At 35.8% G+C, this 20364-nt stretch overlaps 2 protein-coding genes across 2 annotated transcripts in view; one reads left to right on the forward strand and one right to left on the reverse strand.

Moving 5' to 3' along the window:
• LOC113495432 (facilitated trehalose transporter Tret1-like) overlaps nucleotides 1-8215 on the reverse strand; it is a 35728-nt gene extending 27513 nt beyond the window's left edge. The window contains exon 1 of the mRNA XM_026874150.1: nucleotides 8082-8215. The gene's annotated coding sequence lies outside the window, so the exon portion shown is untranslated. The remainder of the gene's footprint in view (nucleotides 1-8081) is intronic.
• Nucleotides 8216-14296: 6081 nt separating this feature from the next.
• Nucleotides 14297-16438, forward strand: LOC113495439. The gene is made up of 2 exons (XM_026874157.1): nucleotides 14297-14330; nucleotides 15106-16438. Exon 2 carries the CDS (start codon nucleotides 16060-16062, stop codon nucleotides 16417-16419), a length of 360 nt encoding a protein of 119 aa, XP_026729958.1. The 5' UTR covers nucleotides 14297-14330; nucleotides 15106-16059; the 3' UTR covers nucleotides 16420-16438.
• Nucleotides 16439-20364: the final 3926 nt, after the last annotated feature.

The following is a 20364-nucleotide window of genomic DNA, read 5'->3' on the forward strand; positions in this document are numbered from 1 at the left end:
TTTTGTGTTGAATAGACCATTCATCGAGGAAGGCTTTAGGCTATAAACCATCACGCTGCGACTAATAAGAGCGAAGATACAATGGAAAATGTGAAAAAAATAGGGCAGGTATAGAGCATAACTTATATCTTCTACCCACGGGCAACAGCTAGTCTTTTATACGACTGCATACTTTAATCTTTCAATAAAATCGTGAAAAGCATCTTATACCTACAAATTACAGGGTCAAAGTTACGAGATTATTTTTTGGATATCGCAATTTGGCGCCAACTGATCATAATCAACTATAAGGTAATGATAGCGATACACGACTTCAAAACGCTGATACTTAGTAGCTTCAGATGTAAATCAGTTTAAACCCGTTTACTTTATCTTTCAATATCTGTAAAATTGTTCGGAATATTTTCTAGATAAAAATATACCTACGAGATTTGTTGTGATAATGTGTCCTAGCCGATTTCTCAAGACTTATTAAAGTGTACTTCCTGGGCCCCAATTCTGCTTTTTATAATGAATGAATGAATGGCTTAAAATGTAAATGTCCATGTTCTCTTAAACATTTTTCTACACAATAATTGTAGATTCAGTACGGGACGGTACCCTCAAGGTTAATACAATTAACTAGCAATTATTGTATTGGCAAAATGCTTAAGATAATAGGAATAATTTCTTGCCATTCATTCATCGGCCGTTGTAATATAGCAGAATCGGGGCCCAGGGAAGATGTGATATTTTAAACACTCAAATAATACATCTGGTAAAAAGGAATACTAGCTATATTAATTTTTGCCAGATAATATCTATCTTCAGTCTTGGTGACCTTGCAGTTCTATACATGGGTTTGTACGCAATTGGTGAGATTTGATTCTAAGCAAATACTAATACGATTTTTCAAAGCTGTATTTACTTTCTTCATTATTTTAGGGCACAACTGACAAATTGTGAGGGAAAACATCGTGAGGAAACCTGGATTACAAATATTGATATCTGTAACTTCTAACTCACTGTGAGTTAATGCTCAATTATAAAACCTTTCGTAATGGGTAACCTGTACCCAGCTGTAGAAAGTAGGTAGCTAGTTCTTAAGCATCTACTGGAATTCCTGTCAAAACTTTCGAGTTTTTATAACCTTTGGAAGTTTATACCCGACTAAACTGGTATTTTAGGTGTTCAAGATAGCGATCGAGTTTCGAGAGTCAACTGTTTGCTTGTCGAGTGGAGCTTTTCAAATTATAATACATTATCGGAGTAAGGGCACTTGAGACGAGTGCTTGCTGGCGACGTGCGCACTATTGTGAAATGCTAAATGGCTGAATATTATCAGGTCATTATGAGGAAAATCGCTGGAAAATGAAACGTTGACGGCGAAAATGTCTTGGTTAAGGAATATCTGGGAGTGGACCAGGTCAGCTAGCGTAGGACAACTGTTCTGCCGAGCTAATGATAAGGAGGATTACAATAAGCTGATCAGTAACCTTGACTGATACTTACATTGGAAATGGTAGAAGGATTTTGTATAGCAACGAATGTGCTTTAACCATGTCGTTCAATAAATTTATAATGCTATGTGTAGGCTAGTAATATATGGCCCAAGACAGAGAATCGTGGAAGGATTTGGAGGAGGTCTTTGCCCAGCTGCTCGGTGGACTAGATAAAAAAATGCTATGCCCAAAAAAGATACCGATGTATACTATTTTTTTTTAAATTAAAAATATATATAAATATACAAGATTCCACGATTAAACGTTGGATTGACAAAACAGAATAAGAATAAAGAGCCGTTACAGCTTTTTTAGGTCTCAGTACATCATCATTCGTCTGCCTTTATCCCAATAACTTTATTTGGGGTCGACGCGGCATGTCTTCATCCATACCTTTCTATCTGACGTCATCTCACCAACAAAGTCTTAGTACGGTCAAGCCAATACTCATCCTCAAAATATTGGCAAAACGCGTGAGAATTCAAACAGTGCGACGTCATCACAATTACAAAGCATATATGATGATAACAGTCTAATCAGTTGGTATCACGATAACACGTGGCAGAGCATTTATTATTGTTATTTTTGATTGCACTTATCTCCAAAACTAATTGGCTTCCAAAAATATCATCAATTGATCAACATTTTATTTTCGAAAAAGCAGTTTTTTTTCTAACAGGACACGTTACGTGTAATATGCCTATTGTAGGTACAGTTGGAATCCTTGGATAAGAAAATTTGCGACTACCAAATGCCGATAGATATCGGATTAATAAAGAGAAAAATACAGTTTTTCTCAAACTTCCACGTGGATAATATTTTAATCGTTTCACTGATAAAAATCTTTATTAATTTATCAATTAATTACTATTTGTTAATCACGCTTTATCTTTCTACACGGGGGATTAACTTCGATTCAATCACTTTAACAGATAATAAGCTAGCAACAGATTAAAGAATTTACGAACAATTACAATATGTGGAGCTTATTAGTTCATAATATTGATACATTTTTATTAGGGCAAGCAAATCAAAGCATATCATTTTAACTCCATGTAAACCATCTCCTCTGATCTGTAATGATAACCAGTATGACCGAGGACTTAAACTCTATTCTTCCAACCCTCTAGCCAAGAGTTACTCTACAATCGTCAATTAATAATGTTAAAATGTAACAAAATGACATTTATTTTCGATAAGTCACGTGACTTACACCTGTCATGTCCATAAATTCGAGTGTTAAATATTGAAGTAAACGATTTTGGCAATGGCTTTTAGTTAGAAAATTTTAGTTTTCTTGGAAACCGCAATGAAATAAAGCATAACGAACTAAAGGGTGGAGTAGGAAAACACATTGATTTACATGTAAAAGAAAAAATATATTGCTAAGTAAAGTTCAGCTATAGGCCATGGCTAAAATGAGGGTAGTTCGCAGGGCGTTCTTTAAGATCTCAGGTAAAATGGGAGAAGCCCTCCGGAGGTTTTACCGGACATAGATTTCCTCCAACTCCCAAGGGAGAGGGTAATCCATGATTTCCCCGGGTAAAAAGATGATCACTGCCAAAAAAACGAAAGGCAGTCTCAGAAACTTGATTGCGATAAGTATAATCAAAGTGGGAATTCTAGTGAGTGCCTTCAATACGGACTAACAAAAATACAATTTTTATTAATATCTATCATGATTACCATAAAACTGTATAAAAATCAAATAGTATTAGGTATAGAGAAGTAGAAAGTAACAAAGTTTAGCCACCCTCTAGCGAACCGTCATATCTACAATCGTTAACTTCAATACAATACGCAAAATTGTATGGAAATGACATGTCGTTCTATTTGATCACGTGACTCAAACTATTGTAAAATTGATAATTATTGTAGCCAAAGATTAGCTTTCGATAATCTTATATTTTGGGGCGCTACTGATAAGTTTTAATTATTTTTTTCTACTTGCAAGCATTTTTTTGATATCGTTGTTGCATTGGTTTCTGAAGTTAGATAATATACTACGGTATACTACCTAATAACACGAAACCGGATTAATATGATAATCTTAACTTTCTATACTATAAATCTTTCTCTTATCGTATGGTTGTACACCGCCTGTGGGCCTCTGACGTGCCTTAAACACATCCTTGAACTATTCTCAGGTTTCCTAACGATGTTTTTCTTCGACGTAATCGGAAAACATAATGATGAGACTAAGTCACACTTTCATGAAAGGACATCGCTGCATGGATTCCTCCTACGACCTTTATCTTGGCAGTATAACGATTGTACCACTGGGGTATCAATACTCCAAATACGAAAGCGAGTTTTTTTGTTGGTTACGCTTTCACGCCTGAACCACTAAGCCGATTGTAATTTTACTGTCACCTTTAGAAAGCTTTGTAAGCAGTAAACAAACATAAAATAGGCTTTATTTTATCACCGTATTCCGGAAAAACAGAAACAGAGCGAACAAAACCGAATGGCGCAACTAGTATTTACAAGAAAAATCACCATATTTCTACTGAAACGTCAAACTTATTCTGTCTCTGTCACAACAAAGAAAAACATAGAGACAGATATACATCATTTCAGCGTTCGCCGATTATTTACTCAATAGCTATGATGACAAATACAAACAGACAGTTGTCATAGAATAACGTATCGTAATGGTTTCCTGTTAGCTATGCATATTTGTTTACATATTACTTATTATTGAACATAATAATGCAATTATATGAACATATTTGAACTATGCTGTTAAGTGCAGAATGAATGTGAGTCGTGGGTAGAACAGGAATTTATGTAAAAGTATAATTGACTTGATCATTTATTGCATGCATATAGGACAAGCTTTTGTGGCTAGGAGTCGGTTATTGTGAAATAAGTAGCCTAATTTTTGGTTACTAAATTTACCCACACTGAAATGAAACTACTTTTACGGATTTTATCGCGGTTTAATTTTAGATTTTAGTTCCCGACGTTTCGAAACCTTAGCAGGTATCATGGTCATCATCAGTCTGCCCGTGACCATGATACCATGATACCATTGTTTCATTTCAATGTCTAACATTCGCGTAAACCTAAGAAACCACTATTTATCCACACTATTATTATTTTCCACTATTCCGTTTTATTTAGGGTCAGTGCAACTGACTGGTTTTTTCTTCCATTCTGTCATGACACTGGTCACCGCTATCACTAAGTCCCTTTCTTTTCATAACACTTTTCACACAATCTGGGTGGATTGTGTCTTTTATGCTTTACCTAAACTATATTTTATGAGAAACAATGGGGCGAATTTTTCATTCATTTTCTCCTGTCTGAAGTGAGGATCTGCCCCACAGAGCTAGAAAGTGTTACAACTAGTCTTATGAAGAGGTATCCTGCCCATGTAACTGGGTTGAAGAGGTCACATAGGCAGATGCTGCATGTAAAACACTGGTACTCAGTTGCGTCTGGTTAGACTGGAAGCTTACCCCTATATCTGACCTCTGACCTCCTCAACCCAGTTACCTGGGCAACACGATACCCCTTGAATAGACTGGTCGTCAGACTTTTTCAAGCTTCTGACTACCTGTAACGACTGTCAAAGATGTAGGAATAACAGCCGGGACCCACAATTTAACGTGCCTTCCGAAACACGGAGGAATTCGTTACGACAAAGATGGTCACCCATCTACGGACCAACCGCGTCAAGCATAGCTTAACCTGTGATCGGTTCACTTATGCGGTTATAGCTTAGCCACGAGCTCCTCTCTTACTTTGTATACATATGGAAGCAAGACGTTCATACCTGTTTCGTTTTTCCATGTCCAAATAACAAACGCGACGTTAACTAGAAATATAACGACGACAACACAAAACAGAAATACTAAGAATTTCTCCATAACCCCAGTTTTGTTTATATCCTGTTGACATGTTAAAATACCAGAGATTTTCTTCATGATATTTTTATATCTACATCGTGTGATCAAAAGCAAGAAGTCCGGTTTCGAAAACGTTTAATTCTTCTTCCGAAAAGTGTTAGAAACTCTTTTAGTTTATCTGAGGTTTTAATAACAATAACTTAACAGTACAAAGTAATTAAACTTAAACATAGATCCACGATCATTTTTTTTGATAGATTTGTTACATACATTTTGCACAACCTTATACTGTCTTAGCTGGACCGCGCCTTGCACTTCTTTTCATATTTTCTCGGACATTAAATGTATAGCCTTAGACTGGACTTACTATCACGATTTTCTATTGGATATTTTTTTAAGGCTATCTCCGACGTCACAAGCTTATAAACTTTACCCTATTATTTACCTCTTTGCATAAAATTGCCCATTTTAAACGAACCCTCAACAAGCCCATGACAAAACGAAATAAAAGAAGAGACGATTGTTTCCTACATTTTGCCAGTTGGGGCTTTGATTACTATATAAATTAAATAAACACCTTACATACTATACTACACTGGTATACTAATTCAGTATCTTATATTAAAGTCTGCCCACAGCACACCTATGCACAGATTTATGAATAAAATCATTTTAATAAATGAATAACTCGCTTTTATAAACTATTTATAATCAAGAATCACGTTTTAATGGAAACTCATGAGCAAGGTCATAAGCGGATCTTATATCATGCCTGTCTACGAGATTACCACTACTGCACTGAACACTAGATTTCGACGAATTTGAAATCCTCATGACAAAAATTGCAAAAATATATAGCACTTACATGTATAAACAAGATATGATTTATCTATACTAACATTATAAAAAGGAAAGATTTGTTTGTTTGTTTGTCACGAATAGGCTTCGAAACTACTGGTCCGATTTGAAAAATTATTTCATCGTTGAGAAGCTACATTATCCCCGCTGACCATAGGCTATAATATATTTAAAAAATATTAGGGTTACTTAAGAAAATTGCGATATTGTTACCCAAGGTGTCATAACTTATATCTTCTAACCACGCGGACGACGTCGCGGGCAACTGCTAGTTATAAAATATTAATATATAAAAGTCCAATCAATTGTTTACGAAAAATCAAGGGCGATAGAACATTGATTAATTAAAAACGCGTAATTAAAACTTGATAAGATGTGTGGACGTATGGACGTCAACCAAGTTATGTTTTTTTGCAGTTTTTATCTCTTAAGTTATATAATTGGGACCTATTTTTTCATTGAATATTGATTATTATCAGATTAGATTCGTATCTAGAAGTTCCCGCAGTGTATACTTAAGACTATTTCCTATCTAGTATTTGTGTACCACTTTGCCACTTTGGAAATTATTCCATTTTACTGCCTTTTCGCATTTTTCTATTAGAAAATTCAATCACATTTAATTGGAATAGAATTCTGATTAACTAGCGATTATCTAAGGATAATCCGAGCTTATTACACCTCTATGATAAATAACAACTATATCACAGGCTTTATAGCATTGATTTCGTTCTTAATATCTATTTGTGGATGAGGAGGAAAAGGAAGAAGAAGAAATACTTTTTGTCCATAGCAAAGTGGATGTTAGAGACAAAGGACGATCCTCATGGTATGACTATCAAAAATGGTATGATAGGACCAACTTTTCCCTACTAGTACATTGCGTTGCGCAAAAGTAGATCATTCTTGATTGATCTCAAACATCACCGCACAACTACCACATTTTGGGACTACAAATCCCTACTAATATTATAAATGCGAAAGTAACTCTGTCTGTATGTCTGTCTGTTACGCTTTCACGTCTAAACCACTGAACTGATTTTAATGAAATTTGGTACAGAGATAGAGTTGACCTTGAGAAAGAACATACGATAGCTTTCATCCCGGGCTTTTGAAGAGTTCTCTTGGAAACGCGATATAACCGACATCGACGCGGGCGAAGCCGCGGGCGAAAAGCTAGGAAAATAATATTACGTAAAAACAATACGCAATTTGTTTTGTTTCCCTGCCACGTGGAATAAGATACATAATATCGTTAGATAGTGTAGAATTTCTGTCTGTTTTCATTCCTCAGGGATCGCGTGTAATATCCGCCATTTTGTATAAACATTTGACAGATGTTTTCATTCAAAACGGAAAGTGTTTACGGAACATTGTCATTTCCACGTCGATCACCGTTTTGAATAATAATGGCTTAATTTAAAAAGTTTAGCAAACAGTTGCATATTCCTTAGAGTTGGAAATTATGTTTATTCGTAATGAATATGGAAAATGTGTATTACACATTGATTTATTTAAACATTTCAGAGATTGAAGGAAATAAACTACCTACACGATAAGGATAATGGGAAAACTTGGTACATGTAATGTTGTAATATGATAAATGTGGAAGTTGAGCATAATAAAAGCACAAGGGATGTCTGGTACTCCAGTTAAAATGATTTGAAAATATGAACTGATTTTATAAGGCCCTAATAATCGCAGTAATGTTTTCACAGTTCGAAATTTTCTCCAGCCTAATAATTTTCCGCTGCAAGGCACAGGCCTACCCAAAAATCAAGAACTAAATAAAAATATATTCCCCTACCACAAATATATAAAAAAAATTCTTCCACATTAGTCAAGCCTGCACACCGTTCCAACAGAGAAGCAAAAATAGAGCACTTACATTTGTCCTTATACTTCAAAAGTTTACACTCAACGTTTTGATATAACAATTTAAATTAATTAGTTGCGTGTTAATTATATTTCAGTGTTAGTTCGTCACTGGAGCGGCGCTTACGACTGAGTGATATCGTTACCGACTATCGCACCAGTTGTCCATTACAGATAATGTTCGAGTACAACAAATATAGGACATACATTAGTACCTACGCTTTCATCATCCTCCTCATATCCAGGGCTATTGGTGTATAAAGCAATCGTATGTGCATTTTAAAAGGTAAATCTTCTACTCCTTTAGCCAAAAGAGATTTTATAATCGGTTAGGGAGTATTCATTCTTAGAGTGATTTGATGAAAATGTCATTTTTTCCGCGTTTTCCTAAACCCACTTTCTTGTTTGTTTGTTTGTTTGTCGTTCCGGTTGGATAACTTTGAGGCACTTCCCGATAAGCTAGCAGGCTGAAATTTTCAGGGTAGCTTCAAAACCGATGACAATGCAATGTACAGCTATAAAAACTGACAAAATATTTTACATTAAAAAACTTGAGTATTGAGATTTTTAATCTATTTTTTTTTATACTACAACAACGTACTTGATATACTAGGTCCTGCTAATAATAGGTAGTTAATATACCTGTTACTAATGCCGAAGTACAACGAGTACAATAATACATTTTTATTCAAATCAGATATCAGTTGGAAAATATCGTAAATAATAATTATTAGTTAATATGCAGCTTGGCACGACTATATACGAGTAAGTGTCAGATCTTACATATTCATAAAATACTAGTTTTACCTATAATACAATGTAGTTGGTAATATGATAATTAATTAACATTAAGTAATATAAAATCAACTTAAAACAGAACCCTTTGTAATCTTCTCAGTCCGGTTTTAAATGGCGCTACTGGCAAATAAGTTACGCAGTAATGAGGTTCAAAATTAACACAAATTCGTGAATAGAACAATGGAAATATCTTTTGTTTCCCGTCCTTTGAACAATGTTGTTCATTCTGGACTGAGTCCAACACAACAAGGATGAACAGACAACAGTACATGACATTGTAAACAAATAGATTATTTGCATCGCTAACCTTCAGTTATTTACACGATCAGTAAGGTTATGAGGTAGAGTATTAATGGTTATATGGTATAGGTCAATATTCCAACCAGCCTCTTTACCCTTTTTTCCGGGGTGAAAATGCCTTCAACCCACGTCGAGGGCACGGCGTGGGGATGTGTCGGACTTCCACCGACTAAAACTACCCGGGGTTCTACTGCTTTAGCCAGAGTCACGGGATAGCTCGCGTATGCTCTGAGCGACTCTGGCGGCCCTAGTCCTTTGGAATCCTTCTCAAGGGATGGGTGTCAAGAAATCAACCCTCTGCGTCTTTAACTTAGCGACATTTTGACAATCGTTACCATCAAATCGCTCGAAGAAGTTTAAACAATTTGAGGAATTTCGATCGAATTTGTTATTTAGGGGGCTGACAAATTGGATTACACTTTTGTTATCCGGCTTCGTTTAAGGAGGTCTTTTTTTCAGATATAACAGACATCCAAACGGATGAAGTCGCGGACAACAGCTAGTCATCTATAATTTTATTAAAATACAACTACAATATGAATAGTAATTCAAGGGTTCGAACTATTTTTGATTTTTTCATCTACCGTCATGTTTTTGTGATAAGTAGACTTAGAATTACTTAGACTTAGAAATTTACTTATAACGAACTTTAAATGTTACTTTCTGACCCATTTTCTCTCTGTACAAGCCACGAGTAATCTTAAGTGAAACTAATTCAACGGAGATATTACAAATATTTATTTTGCAGAAGTTCATAGCAAATACAGTTATCGTCCTATTAATCCTAATCCCAAGTAATCCATACTAATATGTGAAGGTGTAGATGTTTGTTACTTAATCATGCGAAAACAGCTAAACGGTTTTGGATGAAATTTGGCATGCATATAGCCTTTGACAGGGAAAGATCATAGGCTGGCTTTTATCCCGATTCCTTGAGTAGTTCCCGAGGGACAATTGAAAAGGTGTGTAAAAGCTATAAGATCACTTGTTTAACGGGAACCCCTTTGGAACTCGACTAAAAGATAGCCTATGTCATTCTTTAAACCGAATTAAAAAAAAAACCTAACTTATATCTTCCAACCACGCGGACGAAGTAGCGGGTAACTACTAGTATTATTATAAACGCGAAATTTGGTCTGATGTTTGTCACTCTTTCCTGCAAAAACCACAGAACGGATTTAGACGAAACTTGGTACACAGATAGTTTATAATAAAATTGAACACGTGGCAGTTCTACGTGGCAATGCAACGTCGCAAAGATACAGTTTAAATATTAGCCGATATGATGAATCGAAATAATGTTTTTCATTGATACAATCAATGAGAGATAGCCAACGTTTGCTTTTCTGTAAATATTGAATCTTAAAGATTAACACGGCGTATTAAACAAGGCTTAGTTCTTAAAAGAATTAATGTTAATCTCAAAGATTTTAAAGCTATCTAAAAAACCGTTAAAAATTACCTTAATATGACCTACGATTGGTACACACAGCTTTTTGTCTTGAATTATTGTTGCTGATAAAAATTGGGATAATATCTGAAAGCTAAGCTAGCTTCTAATTATTTATTTAAGCGTAATTATCCGCAGATCCCAATTACCCGACCAGTTTCGGACCAAAAAGGAGTCCTTAGTAATGTTCGTTTTTGACTACACCGATAGCCGAGTGGTTGAGGTCACTTCGCCAAACCAACAGAGTACGACTTGTCGCGGGTTCAATCCGAGCGTAGGACAAGCGTTTGTACGATATATGAATGCTTCCCCTAAGTGAGTTTGTGCATCAAAATCTAACTAACAAAAACTAAAAGTTCAATTTAAAAAAAGTCAGTTTGTGCTTACAGGCGTTTGTGTGATCCAGGAATGCTTGTATTTGTGCATGTGACTTGCAGATTTGTGTAACCCCCGCGACACAAGGATTCAAATTCCTTAGTGCGGGAGTCATAACATAAGATAAAGAAAATAAATAGGAAACTAGTCGGGCTATCCCGATAAATACACAGGAGTATTAAACGAATAATAACTAATACATTTCAAGAAATCCGACTGTATGAACTACTTAATTTACTTCCAAAACTTCTAATATTCTGATATTGTAAATTACTCTTAACTTTGGTAATTATATCTTTTAAACTAAATAGTTTCAGAAATTTAAAACATTCGTAGTAAAAAGCTTTCAAAAAACAATTCAATTACTCTCCAAAGACATACATTTAAGACCTAAAGTTAGGTTAATTAGCTAATAATATTTATAATGAGGTAAACTATTTACTTACTGGGTGTGGCGGATAGCACCTTCCACGGTAAAAGTGAACACACAACTACCAATAAAATATCACAATACCAACTAAATAGTGATAGGATTGGAGTGACTCACGCGGGGAATGAGTTCCGTATACCTTTAATATTAAATTTCTCTCTCTTTTAATTAGTAACTCATATTGCATCTTAGGTTAAGAATGCTCTTAAATTTAGATTTTTCCTTAAATCCCCGTTTAAGACGACCATTAAAACCAACCATCCACGAATGCTTGTTCTGAGTCTGGAAGTCTTCTAGCATGTGACGTTTTAATAAAAGTAAAAAATATTAGGTATCTAATCTTCTGAATTTTATCAGCTAAAAATAAGCTTTAGACTAATTAACGTGTCCTGGTGAGTTGAGCAAGAGTTACGATAATTTGCACTCAGTATATCAAATGGGATGTTAGCCCATGTTCAAATCGATAAAATCTATAGCTTTGAAATCGATTTAAACTTTGCGTTATCGATATCGTATATACTACTACTACTTAAACAATCGAATCAAATAAAAACGTATACCTGTCAAATAAAAATGAAACCTCTAAAAATTTAACATAAGTTACCTAGAAAGCTTTTTGGTCAAATTAAAAAAACGTTTTGGCCCAAAAATAAAATAACAATATACTTACAAGTGTTTAACAATTAATTAATTAGTCCTAGTCTTAATTCTTAATACTAATATTACAATCTTCACAACGGGCCCCTAATCTTGAAGTGTCTATTTATCAGATCGGTAAGTAAATGGCACCCCTTCAGTAAATATCTTAGTGTCGCCTGTTTTCTTCAGAAATGCGATCACGTGATAGACTGAGTATTCACTACGACTGTGACGTAACAACTGACTGGAGTTTTCCTTGAAGGTGAATAGTAAGTTTCTGTTATAGGACTCAAACTGTAAGGCATTTAATCCTTGTGTCGCGGGGGGTTTTCTGTTTACTTGCTCAATACTCAATCTCGATCATTTCACTCAATCCTGTATGTTACAGGGATGGTACAAAAAAATAACAGTTACAGATCAATATGGAAGGAGAGGAAGAATGCAGAATAACAACTTAGTCAAATTAACGTTGTTTTTAAAGTTGTTAATTATTGGTAATGGTCTCCCTTTTCCGCACGTATGCTCCAAGTCGGCCCATTGTGCTTCAGGTGGTTTTGGGAGCTGAGAGTCAGAAGCGAAGAAGTCTCCTTGCACGTATGGAGCGGGAGAAAGGAAGAGGCCACAGTAAAAATAAAATGAAACTGTGATGCTTCCAAAAACAACTTCACGTGAAACAATTTGTCATCTTAGTTTTATTCAGTGTGATGGTGTTCGCCATAAACTTTTACAGGAAACTGGAAAAGGTCTACATTCCTTTCAAACGGTTTTTCAGTTAAAGGGTTTCATTCAAATATTTTTTTAAGATACGTCTCCCACTTTATGGAATTCAATCCTTGTGTCGCGAGATTTTACAAACATTTTAGTAACAGGCCCAAAGGCACCCAGACTCGCGACAAGTATTCGTGGATCACATAAAATACTTCTCCTACTCAGGGATCGACCCCGCGACACGTCGCGCTCAGTTTGTTTGCCACTCGGCTATTCGTGCAGTCTGATTCTAGATAACTATGGACTTTAAAAGAGGCGATTACCCCTGAGTTTATTTCAACGTTTCTTCTCAGGGCAAGGAAATGCCGACTACAGCTAGCTTAAAAAATGACATATATCCTATTTGCAGCATAAATGATTACGTTATATTTCATTTGGTCACGCGAATTTCTCAATGCGAGTAGGTCATAAAGGATTGGTTCTTTATCTTTAATAGACTTTAAATAACTTCAATAAATTTTTCGTCCTTCACTTCAAGTAGCGCGGTGAATTTTAGGGCGGCATAAAGCTACCTGTGTCTCTAAACAATCCCGGATTGGATCTATATAAAAAGTTTTGCTATTACATAAATAAATTACGCAACAAGTTTCCACACTTATCATTCTCCTACACTTAAATTGTTTCGGTTACCAGTGACCTACTTATGTCTCATTATACTAACAGGCAGGTGTAGGAAAATTACAATTATGAAACTTATGATTCTCTATGCGGTAGTGAAGAGGTAGATAATTAGAAGTGCCTGATTGCTGTGGAATGCCTGCCTAGGGTAAAGTCAAGAGTGTGTATGTAAAGTTATTGGAAATTTATATTACTAGTTTTGCTAATTTACGCTGTTTTTACAAATATTAATAATATTGTATATTGATACTGTAGTATTTTATTTTTAAAAGAGAAACTTATGGAGTTTCTTTCCGGTTCTTCTCCATAAAAATGACACTTTTTAACCGTGCAACTATAGTTATTATTGTAACGTTTTAAAAGTGCCTGGAAAACGGCCTATCTGTAATAAAAACTTTTGACGTGTCATAACTACAAGATATAAGAGCGTCATTAGATTCTCGGTATGCAAAATTTATGCTCAAAGTCACTTTATAGCATCATGCTTTCTTTTTATCGATTAAGAAAAGAAGAATGTATTTTCTTTTTGTTTTACCTCAGAACTTAGGACTTGATGAACTGATTTTGTAGATTCTTTTCATTCGTTATATTTAATTTTATCCCTTTGTTCCATAAAAAAACATCAAGTTCGTCTCAAAAATATTATTCTGGTATCCAGGTCTAAGTTTTAGTATGAGACTGGGTAGGGCCCCGGATGGTTTAGAATCACAAATTAGCTTAATAGGTACGTTCAAAATTAATAAAAAAAGAGGATACCATAAAGAAATCCAGTATATCCAAAAAACAACTAGCAATAGAGCGATAGAAATCAGAGCGTAGTCTGTGGACTATACCTGCCAAAACTAACAACCACGTCAGTTTGCGTTCACTGTCAAAAATACAGGGTAAGTCATAATAACTTAATTATAATAGTACGGTTTTAGTAGACCCAAGATGTTTACTCAGGTGAACAGATTGCTTCCTGGACCACCGAGCTAAAGGTTGCCAAAGATTAGATACCGGAAGTGCATTCGAAAAAACAACAAGCAGTACCTTTATGCATTTTTTTGTGTTGTCTTTTTCTACTATATTGTGTTTATAAATGATTAAATATAATGGCCTAAAGCCGACGATTCAGGACTTAGGCCAATTAAATTTCATCTGTCTTGAAAGATCAGTGCCAATATAAGACAAAATATCTCCACAGTTTACAATACTTACCTTGGGGCAAGACATGGTTATATCTGTTCTTCAATAGAATAGGGGCCATCAGCTCATTAGGTTTTACTTTTATTGTTTCAACAAGGCCTCTGCATGTTGGGCCTTTGTCCTCGAGTACGCCTTTAAAAAGGATCGCATGAAATCATCCTGTGAATGCAAAGAGATTCAACTAATAATAACAGATTTGACTCATAATCACTAATTACGAAGTTAAGCAGGCACTGTATAGCATACTCATAGTAGTGGATTAGCTTACTGACACAGAATCTCCACAAAGAAAAGGTATAGATATTTTTGAGAACCTAGATTAAAGATAAACTATATTAAGTATTTAACGATAGCTGTCTGTAGACATTTCACTCTCGTCTTAATGTTGTTTACAAGGCAATTTGACGACTTTCAGAAAAGTTTTACCGCACCCGCGGATATTATTTACTTAAAAGCATTTGTTTTGTACAGGTAAAGAGGGGCACAACAAATGGTCCTCCATCAGACATTTGTTTAGAAGAAAAATCACCAAACACCATCTTCAACCTAATAATTTAAGGAACAAATAGCAGAATATTTACTCCACGATATCTTTCCTAACATTTTAATAACAGGGTCTTTAAAGTAGCAGAACTGGGTCGGTCTAGGTCTAGGTACAGGTCAGAGACAGATCAGACAGACAATGAAACGACGAGCGTTAAAGATAGTTGTACAACAGATAACGAACGAACTTCATCCTATTCAGAATCTACACAAACAAGTAGAGATGATGACGAAATCCTAAGGATTCTCAAGGAGAATAATGAAATACTCCACAGTGTCAAAACATACGGACACGATGAGGACGAACTGTTTGTCCGGTCACTAGTGCCATCTTTAAAAGAATGTTCGGGAGAAAATAAGTTGAATTTAAGAATGGAGATGATGAAGGTAATAGTAAATTTTAAGAAATCTCTCCCGCGGCCGGCGCCCCCAACGCAGAGTCTGGCAGCTGCGGCCCCGGCGCCGGCCCCGCCAGCAGCCGCTCGAATTTCGCAGGTTTCGAATCCTGACGCTGCTCCAGTAAAACCAGCTCGAAAAAAGGCTAAAGAAAATGGTGAAGATTCAGGAACGGCAAGAGAGAGTATGTAACTTTCATCCCTGTTCATGTTTCATAATATGCAAAAATCAATCATCTTACATAAATGGAGAACACATAAAGGAGGCAAATATATTAATATTAATTTATAAACTGTGATCGAAACTTCTTGCGCAATAACTACGAAAAAAACTCCGATCAAATTAATCAATCTGACACACGACAATTTGTCAAAAATAGAAAAAAGCATCGTTCAATTTAATCTGCACGCGTCGAGGAATCATTAAAATGCAATTTAGTTACGACAGTATTAAATTATTCCGTGTATACATACCAAAACATTGAAAATGGCGTGTCACACGAAAATAGCTAAACAAATGAAAGAAGAGGACATAGCTATAAAGGGGGCGCACCTACTGGGGCCAAGTGTCGAGTCGAAATTCGACGAGTTAAAGTACGAGGTGATCCATAAGATTGATAAGGAGTTGACTGATTCTCACAACGCCAGGGAGTATATATCGCAGAAGTACGACGAGCTGTGCAGCAAGATCCAGTACTTGACGGAGCTGGACGCGACGGTGACGGGGTTCCGCAGCGACGTGAAGACCATTGAGAAGCAGATCCACGAGCTGTCGTCCCGCGTCGACGACATCGAGAAGAGAACCATCTGCAAGGAGTGCCCCTCGCTCACATCTTCCATGTATTAAATTAAATTGACAGTTGGAAGATGCCTTTTATATTAGCCTAGCTCCCTTTCCCGCTTTTTTGCTCAATTGATAAATTAGTCTATCGCACATTTTTTTTGTAAGTTTTAATCTGTAGTCCTTGGGATTAATTAGTTGAACCAAACAAACTAAGTCTATAAATTATTATATTCTAGTTACTATTATTCCATAAAATTATTAATAAGTTAGATAATATACATACATACAGTAATACACGTTTTATTACTGACGGAACAAGCTGACAGCCGTTTTTAAGGGTTCTATGAATGCCTTTTGTGTACAGAACCCTGAAAAGCTAGTTCCGTTTTCATCCTTTCGGAATAGAAAATACCAAATCTCCATAACTCCAATTTTCCACCTAAATACAATTTTATTGTTATACACTAATTTCCTTACTATTTCCAAAAAATCATTTTCACTGAAACCGGTGATGACTTATCTTAATCGCCAGACCTTTTCTCAGCCTCTTAGCTTGCAGAATTGACGGACACATGATTATCTGAAGAGCAAGACGTGACTCCATGCAGGTAACTCTTGCATAATATTAAGTAAATGTTTAATACGTATGCAGAATCATGTGAGTAGGTGGCAACATGGAAAACTACACCAATTTAAATAAATAAAGATTATTTCAATTTTATATAATTACATAAACATCGGTGTTAAAACAATGTTTTTTTTTATGCTATCTAGTCCCTACCTGAGTAGTAAGTATTCTTGTTTTCCAACTTCTAGTTGCGACTACAACCTAATTCTACCTTAAAATTCTACTATCGCGACAAACTTTAATACAGTTTTGCGATTTTTAAAGTCATGTTAACATTATGTCATAATTTTAAATAAATAAATAATACAGTGAAAATCTTAAAACAACATAATAAAAGCCAGCTTTTTAAAGTTTATAACGTTCGACACTAATTAGCAGTTATTATGATAAAATCTATGATAACTGCCCAAACCATCTCGGATTCTTCCACTTCACCTTCTATTTTGTTCTATTTAATAAACGTAATTAGCTGAGACTAATTGGACCTAATTACAATTTAGTTTAAAATTAGAAAGTCCAATATCTTGTACGTGCTTCAAATACCACTTTTGTAAGACTCTTTAAACTAGGAACCAATTTAAGCTTGGATAAATTTCCATCCCAAGAATACATAGCGATCAACAACTCGTAGTAGCACCAAGATCAGTTGGGAAGTTATTGAGATAAGAAATCTGAAGTGCACACGAAGTGCTTGAAAATCACGTGTCATTTATTGAAAACTAGCTTTTAAAGTATTTCCATCAATAAGTTATGTAATTGTCAATGCTAGAAACACTTATAAGTTGCAATTATTCTCCCAAGGATATAAGTTTTAAGTAAGAGGATATTCAGTGTCTGGAAAAAAATCTAAGAAACTATTTGGTACCAATTTATGTTGGAATTTGATCTAAAATATTCGAGCACCATCTTGATCTTCATCTTCTTCTTCTAATATATAAAATTCCCGTGTCACGATGTTAGTTACCCTACTCCTCTGAAACGGCTTAATCGATTTTTACCAAATTTTATATGCGTATTCAGTAGGTCTGAGAATCGACTAACATCTATTTTTCATACCCCTAAGTGATAAGGATTGCTCACACTAAAAATATATATGTTTTTTTTTAATGTGGCATTAAAATACACGCCGGCACAATTAGGGGAACACTAAAAAAAGGTCGATTTTCTTTACAAAGGAAAGAAATACATATTTTTTTTAGTTACACAATTATTAGTTGCACTCAACCTAACAAAACTAAATGTTTTAGTAACTCACACAATATTTATTCTTGAAGAATTTAACAAAATTACAAATAAATAATATTGAACGATTTTTCGTTATGATTAAAATCTGCCAAAAACTTTAAAGTTCACCCATAAAAGAAAATTTTAATAGCGGGTATTGCCGCCACGGGCTCGAATTAAAGCCTGTATACGATTTCCCATGCTTTGGATAAGGTTGTCGATCAGTTCTTGGGGCAAGTTATTCCACTCTCCCACTAACGCCGATTTAAGTTCTTCCACATTGTTAGGGGCTGGATTTCTTTGTCGAACCTTTCTTCCCAGATAGTCCCACACATGTTCTATCGGGTTCATATCCGGTGATCTCGCTGGCCAGCCCATCTGCGTGATACCTACTTCATTAAGGTAGTCACTCACTATGCGTGCAGTGTGAGGCCGTGCGTTATCATGCATGAAAATGAAATTTTCACCAATAGATGGGGCAAAAGGCATGACATGGGGTTCTAACACTTCTGTAATGTACCGCTGTGCAGTTAGCGATCCATTACTGATGATCACTAGCTCCGTGCGGGCTCCCAAACATATGCCACCCCATACCATCACTGATCCTCCACCATACGACACAGTTCCAGTGAAATTGGCTTGGCGATAACGTTCCCCTCGATGTCTCCACATTCTTTCCCTCCCATCCACAAAATTTACACAAAATCGGCTCTCGTCACTAAACAAAACACGGCCCCACTCACTTGTCCAATCTCGATGCTCTCGAGCAAATGCCAATCTTGCTACACGATGAGCTACCTCGAGTTTTGGAGCCTTTGCTGGCACGTAAGAGTTTAAACCAACTTCATTTAACCGTCTTCTAACAGTCCTTTCACTGACATTCACATTACGGACTTCTGCTAAACGATTTCGGGTCTGAACAGCTGTTTGACGACGATTTCGTAAAGTCTGCATGACCAAGAAACGGTCATCTAAGGCGCTAGTTGCCCGATTTCTGCCCTGCCCTCGTCTGCGCACGTACGATCCAGTCTCCCTATAACGTCGGACGACGCGATAAATCACCGATGTCGATACACCCAATGCGCGACTGACTGACCGATAGGTGTGCCCTTCCTCGATCATGGTTACAGCCCTGGCTGCGGAAGTTGCTGGTAAATCACTCATTTTGTATCGGAACAATGTGCACTATACAAATGTAAACAGTTAAATGACCTACAGTTCCCTTTAGCAGCATCCACTGAAGTTCTTATCAGAATGAGTAAAAAACGTTAAGTGAGCAAAATCTTAAAAAACCATAAATTCTTGTCAAAACACTTACAATAAGACTTGGGTGTACTTAAAGCAATCCGTTATGATGTTATTAACACTTAAACCAAAAGCACTCATAGAAATATCCTACAATGTTAGAAAAAATCAACCTTTTTTTTGTGTTCCCCTAATTGTGCCGGTGAGGTAGTTTAGTATAAATCAAATGATATCGCACTTTATTTGGCAGGTGAAAAGGTTGACCAAAAAGGTTTCATATTAAATAATAATAATACCAGCCTGTTAGACTGACCAATAAATGTCGCATTTCAGGGCACAGATCCCCCTCCTTATATCAGGATTATATCAGCAGGAGGCACTAAGGAATTTAATCCTTGTGTCGCGGTGGACTCCACAAACATACAAATCACATGCACAAAGACACCCAGGCTCAGGACAAGCATTCGTGGATCACACAAATGCATTGTTTACTGATAGTCATGATATCCATGAATGTTGTATTGTGGGAGCTATACGCTACGGTGTAGTGCACTGCCTTGCTTCCACAATGTAATATTGTTGGACGATCTCCCGAATAGAAAAAATAAATTGATAGGGGAAAACAATAAAAAAATTGTCAAGATGAGAAGTGAATTTAAATTGTCAAGACGATAAATTCTACAGATTTTTATTTAGTTAAACGATCGGCGACATCTAACTTGTCTATAGGCAATAAGTTATAGAACTAATATAATGTTCCACATCATTCATACAACGCCATCTAGTCCGAAATTAAACAAAGCATGTATTATGAGTACTAGGCAACTGGTAAACATACTTCTTTCTCTTTCTAATATATAAAATTCCCGTGTCACGATGTTAGTTACCGTACTCCTCCGAAACGGTTCGAC

This window comes from Trichoplusia ni, chromosome 6 (genome assembly GCF_003590095.1).
Source record: "Trichoplusia ni isolate ovarian cell line Hi5 chromosome 6, tn1, whole genome shotgun sequence".
Taxonomy (NCBI): domain Eukaryota; kingdom Metazoa; phylum Arthropoda; class Insecta; order Lepidoptera; family Noctuidae; genus Trichoplusia; species Trichoplusia ni.

Coding starts and splice junctions, on each gene's coding strand:
- LOC113495439 (XM_026874157.1), top strand. CDS start 16,060: ATGGCGTGTCACACGAAAATAGCTAAACAAATGAAAGAAGAGGACATA.